The sequence below is a fragment of the Cetorhinus maximus genome, chromosome 5 (genome assembly GCF_964194155.1).
Source record: "Cetorhinus maximus chromosome 5, sCetMax3.hap1.1, whole genome shotgun sequence".
NCBI lineage: Eukaryota > Metazoa > Chordata > Chondrichthyes > Lamniformes > Cetorhinidae > Cetorhinus > Cetorhinus maximus.
The window spans coordinates 57815448-57834298 of record NC_135883.1 but is presented as its reverse complement, the minus strand read 5'-3'; the positions used below and the strand labels follow the sequence as shown (position 1 = coordinate 57834298).

At 45.3% G+C, this 18851-nt stretch overlaps 1 protein-coding gene across 1 annotated transcript in view; it reads right to left on the bottom strand.

Moving 5' to 3' along the window:
• Positions 1–18851, bottom strand: part of dlgap2a (discs, large (Drosophila) homolog-associated protein 2a) — a 168369-nt gene that overhangs the window by 25560 nt on the left and 123958 nt on the right. The window contains exons 6-7 of the mRNA XM_078541892.1: positions 3670–4028; positions 82–176 (exon numbers count right to left, since the gene is read on the bottom strand). Coding sequence (XP_078398018.1) covers positions 82–176; positions 3670–4028 — 454 coding nt within the window. The remainder of the gene's footprint in view (positions 1–81; positions 177–3669; positions 4029–18851) is intronic.

Below are 18851 nucleotides of genomic sequence, written 5' to 3'. Positions count from 1 at the left end.
CCAGATGTTTACCATGTTGTTTGTTTAAGTAAAAATTAGATTGCTTAATTTGCAGGAACACTCATTTCTTGCTTGAATTACCGTTTTTCATCTTCAACCTGTACTCCCACCGAGTGGTACTCCCGAAGGCCTCTGCTGTCTGTATCCGAGTCTGTTGCTGTCTCCACAGCATCCACCTGGCCCAATAAACACAGTCAGATTGCAAAATTCATAGAATTGGAATGATTACAGCACAGAGAGAGATCATTCAGCCCATCATGCTTGTCAGTATTAGCTCATTAAATGGTGCTATCTACTCTCATCCCAATTCCCTGAACTTCCTTACATTCTTCCTTTTCTATTACTATCCAATTCCAGTCTTAATGATCTTATCAACTCTGCTTCAATAGCCATGATGGTAAAACATTCCATGTTCTAATAACTTTCAGTGTCAAATAAACAAACCTAACTTTGCCTTCAAACATCTAGTAATAAACTCCAATCTATGCCCCCTTGCCACTGATTCTTCCTTAGGGTTTCCCAAGCCTCCAAATTTATCAGCAAACTGTATTATCATTTCTCTTCTACGCCTGTCCAACTTATCCTCTTTTCTGTTTAATTAAGTAAGCCCCATCACAAATCCCAGATGCACTACTCATAATCCAAACAACTTCCAATTGCCCCAACTCTTTGTTGCCTATCTCCTCTCCATCCAGGCAGCTTTAAGTCTAACTTTTGTCTTAGTAGACTTCATAGCACGCACCTATGGCTCTTAACTTCCCTCTGAAATGATCTAGCAAGCCACTCAGTTGCATCAAAACCACTGAGAACATTGTATCATCCACATGGACCGCAGTGGTTCAAAAAATGGCTCCTCACCTTTCCTAGGGCAACTAGGATGGGCAATATCTGTTTGGCTTGTCAATGATGGCCACATCTCATGAATTAATAAAGAAAAATGCCATGGACTCTTGGGAAGGCCACATATAAGGGTTGCATCCATATTCCAATTTAGTTTACATATATTTCATGCAGTTGATGGTAACATATTTTGGTGTTCCAATTTAGGATTAATCCCCCAGCATGACAAGCAACCATTTCCAAACCTTCAAACCAACAAAATTAAAACAGGGAAAACAAGCACATATGGAATATAAGCACAAAGAGCAGTTATATTGTCAGGGTTTGGGCCCCCTTGTCTTATCACCATGTGCCTTCATTGTTATAATATGCCTCTTATCTGGAACCTTTTAAATGCCTTCTAAAGGTCCAGGGATACAATATCCACCACATCCGCTTCATGTATGCAACGTGGTTTCCTCAAAAAAAAATCAATCAAAACCTTCTCTTCGCAAATGCATGCTTACAGTTTTTAATTAGCTCATGCATGTCCGATGGTTCACTAATTTCACCCACTAATATGGATCCATGAGACTTATCTACAAATCAGATAATCTAACTGGTCTATAATTTTTGACTTATTGCTTTCCCTTGCCTTGAGTATGGTTTATAACATTATGGCCATCCAATCCGATGACATTAATCTCGCTTCTGAAGAATATTGGAGAATAATGAATAGTGTCTCTGTTAATCCCTCCCCTGGAGTATTCTGAAATTCATCCTAGCTGGGCCTGGTGACCTTTCAACTTGAAACTCTCAAATATCAGATGTCCCCCCTCTCAGCTCTTTAGCTTAAAAAAGAATTAGGATATTTCCCTTTATGTTGGTTGTCAATCATCTTTCATTTACCATCTTTGCCTTTTCAATCAGCCTTTTTGCTTTCTTTCTCTAGTTTGAATACTCCTCATTGATTTTTTTGTATTATTATTATTTCTTTTTAAACTAATTGCTGTTCAACCTTTCAAGTTATCCACAGATTTTGAACTTTTGATGCATCCTCTATAATCCTAGTTAGCATGTATTTAACTTTATCCATCTTTATTTTTCTTTGTGTCCATTGTATGCTGTTCATTTGCCTTTTTATCTAAACAATTTAGCTGAGGTCCACTTTCATTTCACTGAAATTAGCTCATTTCCAGTCCAACATCTTTATTTCTGACTCCTCCTCTGTTGATCTATTTTGAACAAACTCAGAAACTGCTGAGCTTTTTTGACAAACCCATGTGACACAATTTGCTTGGATTTAATGCACCGTCTCCTCACTTTGACATCATACATTCTCACTTCAGTATCACACTGTTCCCATCTCTAATGTGCTTTCAAGTCAGAACACACTCTATCAGCAATTCAAGCTTTGACAGTTAGGATTCTATGCAGGAAAATGATAGATAGTACAGTAACCCTATGTACGACTAGTAATGGAAATTCACTTCAAACTAGAAACTGGAAAACTACTTTCACACTTTTATTTGTCTTTTTTATGAAGACTCAAGAATTTGACAAACCAACCGCCTGAAAAATAAATTTAACTTCCAACATGTTTTGACATTTTAGCATCTGAAAATGATTACGTCACTTCAGGTGACAATCCCAACCAATGGGTGAGCCAGCAACAGAAGAAATGAGAAACTCTGATATTACTGGCTGCTCAATCTGTGCTTTAGCAATTGCTGGACAGAGAGAAGGCTCTTGACCTGCTCCCTGGCTTTTCACCAAATCTGGTCCAAATTAAGAGGTACATAAAATCAGCCCAAGGTGACGAATGTCCAATTTTTCTTCTCTCCCTGTGGAGCTGCTATTATGTAAAGCCATAAGTTAATAATAATAGAATAGAAATACACTTGTTTTATAAATAAAACATCACACCATGACAAGTAACAGCTAATGAATTATCCAAATTGTTCTCAACAGTGATAGCAGCATCTAGTACAGCAAGTCTGTCTTTTTACTAATACTATTGGCTGACTATGATCATACTATCACATATTCTGCAGCATGCTCATGTGTTTTAAGGGTTGCTTTGCCCACTGAGTTGGCAGAGGATCTGCACCCATTCATCTAAATGGAGGAAAATCGGTCAAGCTCCTCCATAGAAATGTGCACTCACTCACCCAGTTATCTGGTATGTGCTACACCCAGTGCAGATGGGCACAGACCTGGCAAAATCTCTGCTGGTCTTTCCACATTCTGTACTAGAATACAGGGTAATTCTTATGACTCCCCATGTTCCAATCCTTGACCATCTTGTCAATGGGCTGAGCACATGTAAGGCAGATATCAACTCATCTGGAAGGAGGGGATAATCATGAATAAGAGTCAACATGGAGTAGGTGCCTTGTGCTTATTCACTACTGATCTTGCATGACATTAGAGAGGAAAACTTTCTCAGTGGGACAACAGCAAAGGATTTGGATGAATTAATTAGTGGATGAAAAAGAAATTAATGATAGTGAAAGACAGGAAAAGTTCCAAAAGCTTTATATAAAATACACTAATTAATAATTACTGTCTGAACAATTACTTGTAAAAAAACTGACTTAAGATTCCTATTTTAATCTATTTGATGGTTGAGATGATTGAGATATGATTTTAGATTAACTTTTATTCCCTTCAGCTAACACATTGAATTTCTTTTTTCTTAATCTGTGCCACTGGTTTTTCTATGATGCAGGTTACAGTACATGCTGGCATACATTTGAATAGCAACTAATCTGTGTGACTCATTCAGTGCTATTTACAGTAGTTATGTGTCCAATTTGCCACAGATAGGAGATGTTAATGACAGGTTACCTGAATTCCAATGGAGGATCGCTGATTCTTTAGGTACTGTTCTGCCTTTGTCACATCTAAGGTTAAGATGGCCTTGTCTCTGGTTAAAACCGTGCTGCTTTTTATGTTATTGATAACATGATGCTGGGCAGCTGCTGACTCCAGTGCAATATTCACTGCCTTTGTACTGTCCAGGCTGTCCATCGAGTTATAAATGATCCTGCCTTCTTGGGGCCATGGGGAACTCCTCTGACCCCGGTTCTCATGATATGCATCCTGAGTTGATTCTGTACTGCTCTGGGCTGTCACTGAAATCACTGGTTTGGATGTGGTTCGTGGTGGTACAGGTGGCGGGGTCTTTTTATAATTAGTGCAAGTTACTGTTGAGAAGAAGAAGAAGGAAAGTTATTATATTTACCATAAAACGCTAAGGAGAAACACACTGTGAATGTAAGGACAGTGAAGTTACACCACAGAGCACTCGACACATAAGCCGAGAAACTGGTTGCACCATATTGTGTCAGAACAGGAAGGTCCAAGGCACTCCTGATATTAGGCATCAGATCCCATTTACATGAGACTGGTGAGTTGCAGATGCCTGGCTTGCCATTTCCAGGCAGATTGTCAGTGAAGAGGATTTCAATTTCACATAGGTGCTGGGTGAATTAGGAAACAATGAGAAGGTAGGGCACGGGCATGAAGTGAGGAGTGATCGAAGGAGGGAGGAGGTGGTTGTGAGGGAGGGGACAATCAGCAGAGGGGCAATTGGGAGAGCGGAGAAATTGACCTGGGGTGGGGTGGGGTGGGGGGAGGGCAGGTATCTTTTTAAAAACTTACCTTTTCGGTGGCAGCCTCCAGCAGTCCCTTTAAGGATTGCTAGTTAGGCTGCACATACATGATGTCCAGGACAGCTCAATTTTGCAAAGGAGCTTCAAACAGTTGATAAGACCTCAATTTGCAAATCTGAAATGTCAGTTTCAGATACGGACTCTAGATGTCTCTTTTTTCCAGCACATAATGAACAGACATCCCACCCACCCACCATATGGGATGCTTGGGCACCTGTTTTGCAGCTGAAAAATAGGTGCCATGCCACTGAATATTATTGCTTGGAAAATTGTTTTCTCAAGGGAATGTACATAAAATCTTTGGCCTGGAATTTCAATGTTCTGCAGCATTACATCTGTTATAAATTCTTGGGTATGGTAACATCTGAGGACATCACATCTCAAGAGATTGAGTGGCTCAAACCAGTTAACCCAAACACTAGTTTAAATCTCGAATTAACTAAATGTGACACAATTAAACACTGCATTCAGAAGACTGGTGAGTTGCAGATGTCTGGCTTGCCATTTCCATTTCCATTTCCACTAATCAACGAGCAAGCAACACAAGACCAACCAATCATATTAATGGAATTTCCTTGAAATCCAGCTATATAGAAGCAGCAAGTACCACAAAGCAAAACTAATTAGATTGCTCAAGCAATTCTTTCAGCATTTTCCCCTTCCCTCTCGGGTTAGCAGTACATATATACACAACTAAAAGTGATGGTAATAACATTAAAAACATGTTTTAAAAATTGCTAAATTAAAAGAAAACCACATTCACCTCCCTTGTAAAATTAGTAATCTGGGTCCCAAATTTCTGCAAGGTGCCTGTTGATTCTTGGATTTCCCAGTTAGGTTTGTGGAGAACCTTCACCATCCCCCCCATAGCAGGCCAATGAAGTCAGCTGGGGTGCAAGGACAGGAATGTTCAATGCTGGGAGTTGCTGCTTTCCAGCTTCTATCAGAATGCAGTTCAATTGAAATGGAAGCAATCATGGTATTTTGCTCCACCGGGGCCGGAACTGATTAGGTTCCACTTGCCAAACTCTGCACTCTTGGCTACCTCACATGAATCAGTAATTAGAATGCTTACATTTTCTAACTATCAAAAAACAACTGAACAGGAAAACGTGGATCAGTGTCTTCACAATCAGTATCAGAGATGCTGTCTTTCAGATGAATTGAATTGAACTGAAGCCCCATCTGCTTTCTCAGGTAGATGTTAAAGAACCTGTGACACTATTTTGAAGAAGAGCAGGGGAGGCATCCTGACCAATATCTATCCTGAAATCAACATCAGAAAAACAGATTACCCGGTCATTATCACGTTCCTGCTTATGGGAGCTTGCTGTGTACAAATTGGTTGCCACATTTCTTACATTGCAATATGACTACATTTCGAAAATGCTTCCTCAGTTGCAAAGCACCTTGGGCCACCATGTGGTCATGAAAGCCGCTATATAAATGCAAGTCTTTCTTAGCCTACTTTTGCTGGAAGCCATACAGTGCGTCACTCTAAGGAGACACATTGCAAAGCATTTTATGAGGTTTAACGGTTTGTGGGAGAACCATAAGTGATTTGGATTGTAGAAGGAGCTAACAATGAGTAGAAATTATGTAAGTTGCTAACTGAAAGTAGCTATAAACACACTTGCACAGTGACAACAAATCTTGTCCTATAAAACAACTTCACTGAATTTTCATTAGCTCTGGCAATCTAATTTTCAGACTCAAAGACTGAAAGATAAAAATTCAGCAAGTTTTAAAAAAAATTTATAATCTCCTGTAATTCATTTGCTGGTGTTATCTTCCTGTCAGTTAGACCTCTTGTCAACAGCTCTTAAAAATGTCTTGCAGGAAAGCCTAAGGGACCCAATTTAAATAATGCTAGAAGTTGTGTGTAGTTGAGAATGTTACAATGGGTTTTGAAGAAAAGGTTCTGTTTGTGTGCTTGCATGTTGATCTAACTGGTTTGATACACACTGAATGGCAGTGTGCCGAGACCAACAAGTATTAGATCAATCAAGTAGATTACTCCAAATTATGTAGGTTCAGATACCAGAGGTAAATTTACCTGCTGGCTTCATTATTATCAACAAAATACAAGCAGATTTATGCATCTAAATACTTACAAAAAGGATAACCATTGAGGTCTGCGAACTACTAACTGTTCCTGAGAGTTGTTCTCCAGAGAAATGCTAGAAGTAATCTTATTTATACATTTGAAGAATACTTCCTAAGTAATATCGGATGACTCGCTCTGAATCTATCAATCCTGAAACTATTGTCATTTCACCTGAAGTATCATACGCTACCACATCAGGAGATGACAGTGTTGCAATACTATGGGCCGGATTTTTGTGCAGTTGGGAAGACTCTGCAGATATTTAAAAATGGTGGGTGGGACCCGGATGTGGAAGTCCTGCCCCCATTTCTGACGGAGTCAATTTTTGGCAACAGGGGGAAGGTGGTGGGGCATGGTTTCATAGGCGGGAAATCCAAATTCAGCAGGACCATTTGAACTTAGCGCTGAGTTCAAACAGACCCCATTTTGGCTGTTTCAAGGACATTAAACCCGCAGGGTGGGCATCATGAATTGATGGAGCAGACATAAATACTCTTGAAGGACAGATAAGGTTTGTATAATTGTCATGATCTGAAGATTTTTAAATGCTCTGCTCTTTAAACTTTAAAAAGAGGCTGAAGCTGTCACTGAGAATTAAACAAAAACCCTCTGCAGGACTGCATTAAATGACAGACCATCTGCTGCAGATTAGCAAAAAACAGTAGCATCTGGTCAAGCAGTTTCAATAGAATTCTTTGTTGACATTTCCCCAAAAGCTATTATTATGTCATCATGAATGCTTTGCTGAGTTTCAAAATGATCAGGCGGTTCTGAGTTCACAGCCTGATTGACAGTATAAAGATGCTATTAAAGGATTAGTTGTATTTGATGTGGGATCTGAATAGAAGTTTATTTGTTTTATAATAGATTAATAACCACTTGGAGAGACTGAAAAGCTTCGGTGGATTTTAAGGGCCAGAATTTTACATCTTGCAGGCGGGCATGAAATACCGCGGGATGACATCAGGCATGTGTCCCAACGTCATTGCACACTCGGGTGACGTTTTGCTCAGCGGGCGCAAGCGGCAGTTGGAAGCGTGCCCGCCGGCAATTAAGCCCATTAATGATGCAAGTAACAGCAATTTTACATGGCCCGTCCACATTTACGGTTGGCAGATGGGCCATTCTACCAGGAGACATTCACACTTTTGCTCAAACCTCAATCCAGGGCAGGATGAAATCTCCGTGGGTAAATAAAATGAGATATCTGGGGACTTTTTTTTTAATGAGGTATGCTTTCAGGTGCTTGATTGTGCTGCATGGACATATTTTGCAGCATTTTTGTCGTTTCCTTTTTTCAGTGGAGGTCTGTAGTTCCCTGGGGCAGCTGTCTGCCTTCAGGGAGCTCTCTCGAAGTGCTCACCCACACCCTCAGTTAGGTCAGCACCCACCCTCTTCCCGCCCCCACCCCAGCAGCATTGAGCGCTTCTCAGCTCCGTTTCATGGTCAGGGCCGATTGCGGCTGGAGCTGCATTTTCCATCCGCTTCTGGGCCCGCCAATCGATTGCGCCTGACAAATGAAAAATTCAGGCCATGAATGTTCTTTGAATATCAAGTGTATATGTGTAAGAGCTATATTAAATTGTTAAGAGTTCAGTTTTTTCATTTCCATGTGGCTCCTGAGGTCTGCCCATGGTAGATACTGTGTGAGTGGCTATGCAGGTGGCTATGTGGGGGTTGATTGGGGAGCATGAGTTGACATGGAGGCTATGCAGGACCATAGGATTGGTTGGGGGCATAATTTTGCATGGAATTGGCATGAGGGTATGAGGGGCCATGGGGAGGGGTAGGTGGGGGCTGAGGAGTTGTAAGAGGTGAGGGCTAGGGGACCTAACAACTTTTGAAATGACTGGGATGAAGTCCCTGGGAACCAAGGCGGACTTCTAACCAGCATGCCCGCCCCTGCGGCCGCCATGCTCTGCATTCGGGTTTGGCGGGCCCAACTCCATTCTGCACCCTCCCCAGAGTGGAAATCGTGTGATTTTTACCGAGTTGGGTCCAGCAATTTGGGAAATTTCCCCCTGCCTCGTCAGCAGAAATCTGGCCCATAGAGTTCATTCTCAGTGGAATATGGGAAATATTTTGGCTGTGAAGTTAGGCTCGCTAGCAACACTGTTGCCGTGCTACAGAAGCCCCAAAGGCAGAAAATTGGGTGTGCTGTGCTTCTGGCCTCATGCTGGGAAGGGCATGCTGCACCTTACTGTGCTGAAGACTCAGGAGAAGTTGGATCATGACATCAGTCAGCTTATCTGGCTGATATGATGTATGGTTTCATAACTTGGACCATACATGTTCATACTTATTAAAATCGCTGACAGCTAAGCATGTGTTTAGTTGAATGAGAGGCCCCCACCCCACCCCCCCACCTCATTAGTGTTATTTAAAAGGTGAGGTCCTTCTGACCTCTGCTGCAACAAAGTTTATGGAAGTCCTGTGGTTTGTTAATGCAGGTCTGTTGGTGCTCTGGTGCATCTAATCAGGGATGGCAGAAGATCTGTCCACACCAAGGGTGGAATTTTATGGCCTCTTTGCAGCGGGGCAGGGCCATAAAATGTGGCGAGCCATTCAAAAACCCACTGACTTCAGCGGAATGGTAAAATCCCGCCATCGTAAAATTCTACCCCAAGCCTCCAAGAGTGGCATTAGGGTGTGGGTCAGCAGCACAGCCAAGAAATGGAGCAGAGGTTGCAGTGAACGGAAGGTCCTCAAAGATGGAGAAGGGCTCTCCACATGCAGAAGGCCCTACCCACCACACATTTTTGGAAAGTACTGCTCATGCTGCACTTCAGCCAGGAGCAATGACTGAGGTGACTCAGATTCAACAATGAGGTGGTCACAATCCTTTCCTGCAAGAAGCTCACAGCCTTGATGATGCTTTAGGTTGCAGCACCGTGACATGGATGGCAGCCATCTGGGCTGGCTCACTAGGAGACAATGGCACTGGCACTGGCGCAATGGCAGAGTTGGGAGCACATAAAGCACATATGTTGTCATCCTGAGAAAGGGCAGCAGGGGTTTGTGCTTCACGGTGCCACTGCCACTCCCGTGGGGAGGCAGTTCACCAATCTTAGTAATCTGTTGCAGGACAGATTGCTGGACTTCTATGAGAGCCTGTATGTCCCTTGGAGCACTGAGATCTGCAGCCATGATGGAACAAGTCTGAGCCTGCGTGACATGACCTCCCTCTGAGTTTCCACTGCATAACTGAGACCTTGGGTGGCTGAGACAGTAACTGCCAAATGTTGCAAAATGGTCAGGTCTGCAGGTGCAGTCATGGAATTAACCACCACTCCCATGTTTGAAATGATGGGCTCCAGCTCAGTGAGAAGCCCTCTGCCACACTGCAGCCAGACTCCTCCGTGTTCAACAGTAACAGGAGGCTGTTTGGAAAGACTGCTACTGCACCAAATATCTTGGTGCGCAGCATCGTCAGTGTTCCCCTGTATATCGCCCCTTTGAAGTTGTAATCTGTGTCCCCACTGTAGCAGAATTTGTCTGTAATCTGATCCTCTGGTGAGCTGGCACATGAGCTATCCCTTCCCCTTGGCCTGCTGCAGCCCGCTCGTGCCCAGTGTTTCACAAGATGCTGATAGGAACATAGGATTTAGCAACAGGAGTAAACCATTCAGCACTTTGAGTCTGCTCCACCATTCAATAAGATTATGGTTGATCTAGTTGTGCTCTCGACTCCACTTCCTCCATAACCATTGACTTTCCTCCCCTCAGGATCTTATATCTCAATATGATCACATCTCATTCTTCTAAACTCCAGTGGGTCTAGGCTCAATCTGTTCAACCTTTCTTCATAAGATAAGCCGCTCATTCCAGGAATGAGTCGAGTGAACCTTCTCTGAACTGCTTCGAATGCAAATAAGGAGACCAAAACTGTACACAGTATTCCAGATGTGGTCTCAGCAATGCTCTGTACAGCTACAGTAAAACTTCCCTACTTTCATATTCCATTCCCCTTGCCAACATTCCATTTGCCTTCCTAATATCTTGCTGTACCTGCATACTAACTTTTTGTGATTCATGTACCAGGATATCCAGACCCCTCAGTACCACTGAGTTCTGCAATCTTTCTCCATTTAAATAATATACTACTTTCCTATTCTTCCTGAAAAAGCAGACAAGTTCACATTTTCCCACTTTATACTCCATCTGCCAAACATCTTGTCCACTCATTTAACCTGTCTACATCCCTTTACAGACTCACTACCTCCACTTGACAACTCATTTTCTTACTATCTTGGTGTCATCGGCAAATTTAGCAACTACACATTTGGTCTTTTAATCTAAATCATGATGTAGATTGTAAATAATTGAGGCCCAGCACTGATCCCTGTGGCACTCCACTTGTTATAGCTTGCCAACCTGAAAAAGAGTCATTTATCCCCACTCTCTGCTTCTTGTTAGCTAACCAATCCTTTATTCATCCTAATATGTTACCCCCTACACTATGTAATCTTATCTTTGAAGTAACCTTTGATGTGGCATCTGACCAAATGCTTTCTGGAAATCCAGGTGTACCACATCTACAGGTTCCCCTTTATCCACCTTGCTTTTTACTTCCTCAAAAACTCAAATAAATTAGTTAAACACGACTTCCCTTTTACAAACCTATGTTGATCAATTTATTTTCTAAGTTATCCTCCTTGATAATAAATTCTAGCAATTTCCCTATGACAGATGTTAGGCTAACTGGCCTGTGGTTTCCTTGTTTCTGTCTCCCTCCTTTCTTGAATAAAGGTGTTACATTAGCAATTTTCCAAACCACTGGAACCCTTCCAGAATTTAAAGAATTTTGGAAGATTATAACCAATACATCTACACTCTCTGCAGCTACCTCTGTTGAGACCTGACTGTAAACTAACCTCTAAAGTTTGTGCAGTGTCAGTGTCTGTGCTGATGGCTACGATTGTCAGATCAAGTGACAGTGCTTCTTCATCAGTGCTGTGCTGCTGCTCTCGCCCTTCCTTCTGGGGCTGATGTGGCTGAGCTGCAGCTGTTCTTTGCTAACTGAAAGTAGAAAATCAGAAGGGTGGGTTGAGGTGAGGGGAATGGGGGTACTGAGTTGGGGCGTAAAGCAAGAGGTCCACAGTCACACAATTTGCAGCTTGCACTTTGTGCCACATAGCAGGAAGAAAGTGAGGAAGAAAGTTGCAAAGGGGCATTGGCAAGAACATATCGTCATCCTGAATGCTCTCAGCAATGCCAGATTCTATGGGTTCTGTCACAGCTGGCTCCATGATGTATAGTACCATTTCCTCCGTAATGCTACTAAGGCTGCAGGCATACTGGTACCCCATTGGTTCTGCTCTGCTCACTTCCATTTTGGGTGACCATGCCCTGCAAGAGGGCAGAAAGTCTATAATTCTGCTGCATTTTTTTTGGATGATATGCCTGCCATAGTTGAATAGCTGAAAGGGCTGTGTGGAGGCAGTGGGAGGTGGGTGTGAGGCAGGCAGCAATGCAAGGTGTGGGGGTGAACTGGAGTATCTGGATTGTAGTTCTGAGTGCTAAGAATGATGAGTGAGTGTTGGGGATGTGGTGCATTGAACAGGATGTGGTGTGGTAGGTAGAAGGTATCATGTGACGATGCATTCACTATTTTGTATTCCGAAGGTTAAAGTCATCATGGCAGAGGATAAGAAAGCAGGAGCTGGCAAGAAGGGTGCCAAGGAAATCATTAAGAAGGCCCTAACGACGAGCGGCAAGAAACGGAAAAGAGCCAGGGAGGAGAGTTACTCTATCTACATCTACAAAGTGATGAAGCAGGTTCACCTGGACACTGGCATCTCCTCCTGGGCCATGAGCCTCATGAACTCATTCGTGAACGACATTTTGAGCGCATCACGGGTGAGGCTGCCCACCTGGCCCATTACAACAAGCACCAGACCAACCGCTCCCAGGAGATCCAGTCCGCTGTATGCCTGCTGCTGCCCGGGGAACTGGCCAAGCACGCTGTGTCGGAGGGGACAAAGGCGGTGACCAAGGACACCAACTCCAAGTAAAACTTGACAAAATCTGCTGGAAAAAAAACCTTGACCACCCACATGAGGGCAGTAAATGTCTTCCAGCACTACAGCCAGGTCCTTGGGCCAAAATCTGTCCTTTCTACCTCCTTGGCCAATTACTCCCATTCCCTTTGGAGGGTGTTCCTTGAGGGCCTCCTGGCACCCCTCCTCCTCATGGTCTCCAGTGCTGCAGCTAAAATTGGAGCCCTCTCCCTGCCCTTGTGCTCCATTTTCTTTGTTTAAATTGCAGACAATTGGTCATCAGCAACTGCTTCCTAAGTTCTAATAATGAGTTCTATAGTATATGCTTTAAGAGTAGCAGGCTGGCTTTAAGAGTTGAAAGCTGGTTGGAATACATGCAAGCTCCCAGCCATGATAGGCCTCCTGTTGTCCAGACAGCAGCATGGGCCCCTCTTGGCTGAACACTCCAATTATGCACATGAGGAAGCAGCACAAGGTTTGCGTGCTCCCTGTCTCATTGGGACTGGCTGCAAATCATGATTCCCACTTCCAAAAAAAAAGGGAGGAAATAAACTTTTAGCCGTTTAATTTTAATCAGAAAAGATAAGACAATTTTCATTTCTAGAGACTTACCAGAATAGTGATAATTTAAACCAGATATATCTCCAAACTAGCCAGAATCCTTTACATATATCTTTTGATGCTTCTTAAATTGCATTAAACTGACACCCGCTTCCTTCACTTTGATCCACAGAATCCTAACAACCAAATCTAAAATCTGTGCCTCCATCATACAGTATATATTCTCGTAACAGATATATGCTTTTGTCTGCTCTCCAAAATTTCCGGTCTTGCCCACGACAATGCCAGCCCTGGCAGGACTGGAGAATCCCACCCATTAATACTGACTTCTGTATTGTTAAACTGATTTTCCTATTTCACACCAGATGTTCTAAATGTTGTACCAAAGCACAGCTAAAGCTTGACAGTGGATTTTTCGGTAGTTTTCTATCCTAACTATCCCATGGCTTGAATTTCACGCTCGGCGTCCGCGCCAAGTCGGCGGGAGCAGAAGCAGATGTGGAATCTGCTCCTGGGCGCGGCCGCCGTTGTAAATGCAGCTTCATGCTGGGTGGCCAATTAATATCCACCCAGTGTGAAACGCTTCTTCTCAATGGTCGGGAAGGGCCGGGCGTGGATGGGAGCCTGTCGGGCGCTGGGTCCACTGGCGATCCGGCGGTCACTTTAAAACCGGCAGAGGCAGTTCCCTGAAGGCTGCCAGGGGAGAATCTTTGGAGTCTGTCCAGGAAACCATTTCATTCGAACAATGGCCTCACAAGTGGCTGGAGACGTCAGGCGGGAGAGCAAGTCGGGTGGACACTCGGACCATCGTTTCTCGGACGAGTGCCTCACGTTCCTTATGGGGGAGGTCGGTGTCAGGCAGGACACTCTAGTACCCAGGGATGGCAGGAGGCGGCCACCACACCTGGCCAAAAAAGCCTGGGAGGTGCTTGCAGCCGAGGTCAGCGGCCACGGCGTTGTGCGGCGCACATGGGTGCAGTGCCGCAAAAGGTTCAACAATCTGCTGCGCTCAGCAGGGGTGAGTACCAAGTTGGCATGGATCAGTGTGGAGAGGTGTTAAGGGCTGGCCGTCCCCCCCCCCCCCCCCCCCCCCCACCCCCTCCCACCCCCTCCCCACCGTGGAGCTCAGAGGTGTTAGAGTCTGACTGCCAACTGTCACTGACACCGGCCAAGGGGGCGAGCCCTGGCTGCTTGGCCTGAGTGCCTTGCGGGTTGAGGGCCATGACTCAAATGTGCTCTGCAAGGTGTCCCAGAAAGGGGGGGTTTGCCAGGCTGCAATGGCGCTGCAGGTAGAAAGTGGACTAATAAATGCTCCTCTGTCATTTCAAGAGAAGAGAAGCCATAATACCAACGAAAGAACTAAGACAGGCGGAGGCACCCCAAAGCTCCTTATTTTGACGAGGTACGAGATGGATGCCTTGGACCTGGAGTGCCGCCACCCACCTCGGAGAGGCAGGGGGCTCTGGCGAAGGTAAGAGTGTAATGCACAGAGTTGAGAGTGTCGGACTGTGCAAACATTCTTGTGTAGTCTCATCATTAATGGGAGCCTCAAACCTGGAGTCCTCATTGATCTTGAAAGATGATGGCACTATGATGCAGATCTCCATTGTCTCACCAGGGCGCCAGGCACGCACAGTGACAGTGTGATGATATTATCTAATGACATGTCATTGTTCTCCCCTAGAATTGGCAGCTCGCCCATGAATGCAGGACCCTGAAGAGCCACCCTTGATGCCAGAGGACCACTGTGCTTTTGATGCACCTATGTCACGCTCCCTCTCTGAACCAAGCACCAGCACAGATACCAGCACCTCGGTGGGCATTAGATCTTTGGCTAGAATGTCAGTGCACATTGGTGAGGGCACTTCACACTCGCTTGAAGAGCAGGCAGAGCCAGAGAGTGCCCAGTCAGAGGACTGCTGGAGACCAGGACAATGCTCAGTCGAAGGCTGATGATGAGCCTCTGGAGTCATAGGCGGCAGACGCTGGATGTCCAGTAGAATGTGTGGGAGGATCAGGTGGAGATCCATGAGGGTATGTGTGCCATGGTCTCTGCTGGAGAGGAATCCATGCAGGGCATGATCACTGCATTGACCCTCATCACCGAGCACACTGCCTCCTCCATTGAGAGAATGGCGACTCTCATGGAGAGGCAACTCCAGGGACAGAATCATGGGTTCCTGGGGTTGCGCTCGGACCTGCAAGCCCTCGCACAGGCTCTGACCTCAGGTGGTCAGTGCCAGTGTGTGAGATGGATGAGGCACCCACTATCCCATCCAGTTGCCCATCCATCAATGGCGAGCAAGGAGGTCCAGAGCGACCTCACTTTGCGCACGACCTCGATCTGCTTGTCATCTCTGCGGGCTCCTCTCAGGGCACTCTAGATGATAGGAGCAGCTCCTCAACCCCTCTGCCAGTGACCGTGGCATCTGATGAGGCTGTGATGACTGGGGAGATGCCATCCATGGCACTGGCCGCTCCCTCCCAGACGGCTCCACTAGCCAGAGGACGAACGCCAAGGTCATCAAGGCCAACAGGACAGCAGAGTCAGCAGGCTGTTTCCAATGCCGCTGCCAGCGAAAGAGGGTGTTGGCAACAAGACACAGCACTCACAAATGTAAGTTTAAGGCACCATGAGCACAGGAGGGGCTGTTCATGGGTGATCTTCTGTTCTGCCATGTTTTGTTAATATGTTTACTAGTGTGACCATAAACACCATATATTGTTATGTTCATTTGATGTAAGTGCCAACATGATATAAATTTTGCTTTTGCCTCAATGGCCTGAGTACGCTTCACTTGTTTAGTAGGTGCAGAGTATGCGAGTACCTCATGCTGGATGTGAGTGGCTCGAAACTTTATTGCACAGTCACTGAGTGGACTTTGGTTCAAATGAAAGGGTCATTTCAGACATCCTGGACGGAGGTGGCACCTCTGGCATGAGATGGAAGCAGATCTTTGGCAGCCTAGTTGAAGGATCATTGGATCAAGGCATCCCTGGTGTCCCTGCATCCCTGAAGGATCCAGAGGTCTGCCTCCATGCCCTCAGCATTCTCCACGCTATGCTCCTCTTCTGACTCACCACTGGATTCATCCTCTGTGGCCTGTGGAGCTGTCTCAAGATCATCTTCCTCCAGTGTGTCCTCCCTTGCCAGAGCCAGATTGTGGTGAGCTCAGCATGCAACCAGTATCAGTGACACCTGCTCCGGGGGTGCTCCCCCTGAAAGGTCCAGACATTGGAAGCACACCTTGAGAAGACCTATGGTCCTCTCTACCACCACCCTTGTGGAGGCATGATGCTGCTTTGCCTTTGTTCTTGGGTGGCAGAGAGGTGTCATATGCCACTTTTTCAATGGATAATCCTTGTCACCCAGCGGCTATCCATCCAGTCAGGCTGGAACAGTGAACAGCCTTGGCACCTGTGAGTGTCTGAGGATGTAAGCATCATGGGCGCTACCAGAATACTGTGGTCACACACTATCTGTACGTTCATGGAGTGGAATCCCTTCCTGTTGACAAAGGCACTCAGCTGACCTGCGGGCGCCTTGATGGCCACATCTGTGCAGTCGATGGCACCCTGGGCGTGGGGGAACCCAGCAATCGCTACAAACCCTCTGGCTCACTCTGCCTAGCTGGCCTCGTCCGTACCGTAGTGAATAAATGTCATTAACCGCCTGAACAGAGTAGCAGTCACCAGTTTGACACAACCGTGGACAGCTGATTGGGACACTCCACCAAGATCCCTCACTGACCCCTGGAAGAGCCAGAAGCATAGAAGTTGAGGGCCACTGTGACTTTCAGAGCCACTGGCATGGGGTGTCCACCCACACAGTCGGAGCTGATCTCAGGCCCAATCATGTGACAAATGGAGATCACAGTCTCCCTGGAGAGGCAAAGCCTCCTTCAGCACTGCACCTCAGACATTTGAGGTAGCTGCATCGCTGCCTGTAAACCCTGGCAGCAGGATAGTGGCACCGTCTGCTTCCCCTTCTGCCTTGGACTACCTGCTGGCCCTGAGCCCATTTTGCCTGTGCCTCTTCCTCCCCTGGAAGCTGCACAGGGAGACCTGGCCTCCTCTCCCTTCTGCCCCTCTCTGCCTCCTCAGAGGAGGTGCCACCAGTGGAGAGCACAATCCCCATTACCAGGGTAACAGAAAGTTGTCTGGTGCCTGGAAGGGTCCACACTGCCGAAATCCTCTGGTGTCTTGCATACACCAATGAGTCCTGAAATAAAGACTAGAAATGCTAAGACTGAAGCTCAGAACAGAGATGAAGCTATCAAGTTCAAATAAGCGACAAGCAGCAAACTATCTTCTAACCTCCTCACTACTCACAATGGCAATGCTGCAGACCCTATTTATCCCACCCTTGGATGAGACTTCATTAAAAGTGGGCTGCCCGCCTGCCCGGCGAGCATGAAATCGTATGGGTAACGTAAAATTGGGGTCAAATACCTTATTAATGGCCCTTTAATTGTTGGCAGGCACAGCTCCGACACCCACGGGCACCCACCAACCTGAAGGTTGCTCACGTGCGGAATGATGTCAGGACACTCGCCCGACGTCATCTTGTGCTATTCCACGTCCATTTGGGTTGGGCGCGCGCCCGCCCACGAGACGTAAAACTCTGGCCTATGATTTCCTTTATGTAGGTCAAGCTTTAACCCTATTACCTTGTACCCTGTGCACTAGAAGTATCAGCTTCATAATTTTGTGAGGCACATTTTGAACAAGAAAATCAGTAAAGTACGGCATGTGAACATACTATGGGGTAACCTTTTTCTTTAGATTTCCACATAAACACCCAACTCATGGATTTTCGATTTAAAGACATATAACATTGACTCCCTTGTCAGCTCCCCAACTTCAGCAGCCTCAGTTCTCACTTGATGAAGGAATCACTGTTGTTCTGAAAGCCTGGGTTCTGTATGTTGAGAGGGTGGTGAGGGGAGGGTGGCGGGAGAGGGGGTGTGGAGCAGGGCACGTCACCCTGTTCTTTCTTTCCACTGTCTCTGGCCCCAACCCTATTAACCTAACAGTAGTAACAATGAAACAGCAGGTCTGACAGCATCTGTGGAGAGAAAGACAGGGTTAACTTTTCGAGTCTGCATGACTCAGCTGTCAGACCTGCTGAGTTTTTCCAGCAATTTTTGTTTTTGTTTCAGATTTCCAGCATGCGCAGTATTTTGCTTTTATTATAGTAGTAACAATGATATTTGTCAAATCTCCTACTTGCTTGGCCTCTGCTTAAATGCTCCACATCAGATTAGGTAACATCTGACCACAGCAGAGAATTAGGTTCCTTTCAATCAGAATTTGCATGGTTGAACTGACTGCATGTTCTAAGATGCATCATGAATACTTGTTTACTAAAAATGAAGTTTTAACCTTAATTGTCCATGTGTTTTGTAATTATTAGCTTCCAGGTATTCATTCACTCGACCCGATGTGCACCTAAACACAATGAACATGCATTTCTCATTCAGATGCAAGAATTCTATTCATTTGCATTGCTGTTCAGATTGAATTGTAATTAACACAATGAGACTTCAGTTTTGTTTCCCTGTCATAGTAGAATGCCTATGGTGTAAACCAAATTTGTGACAAAACGGACTTATTCTGCCTCCTGATGTTTTGTAAGATTTTGCTTTCATTAACGTCAAGCTGGCACTGTAGTTTTTTTTGCCGGAA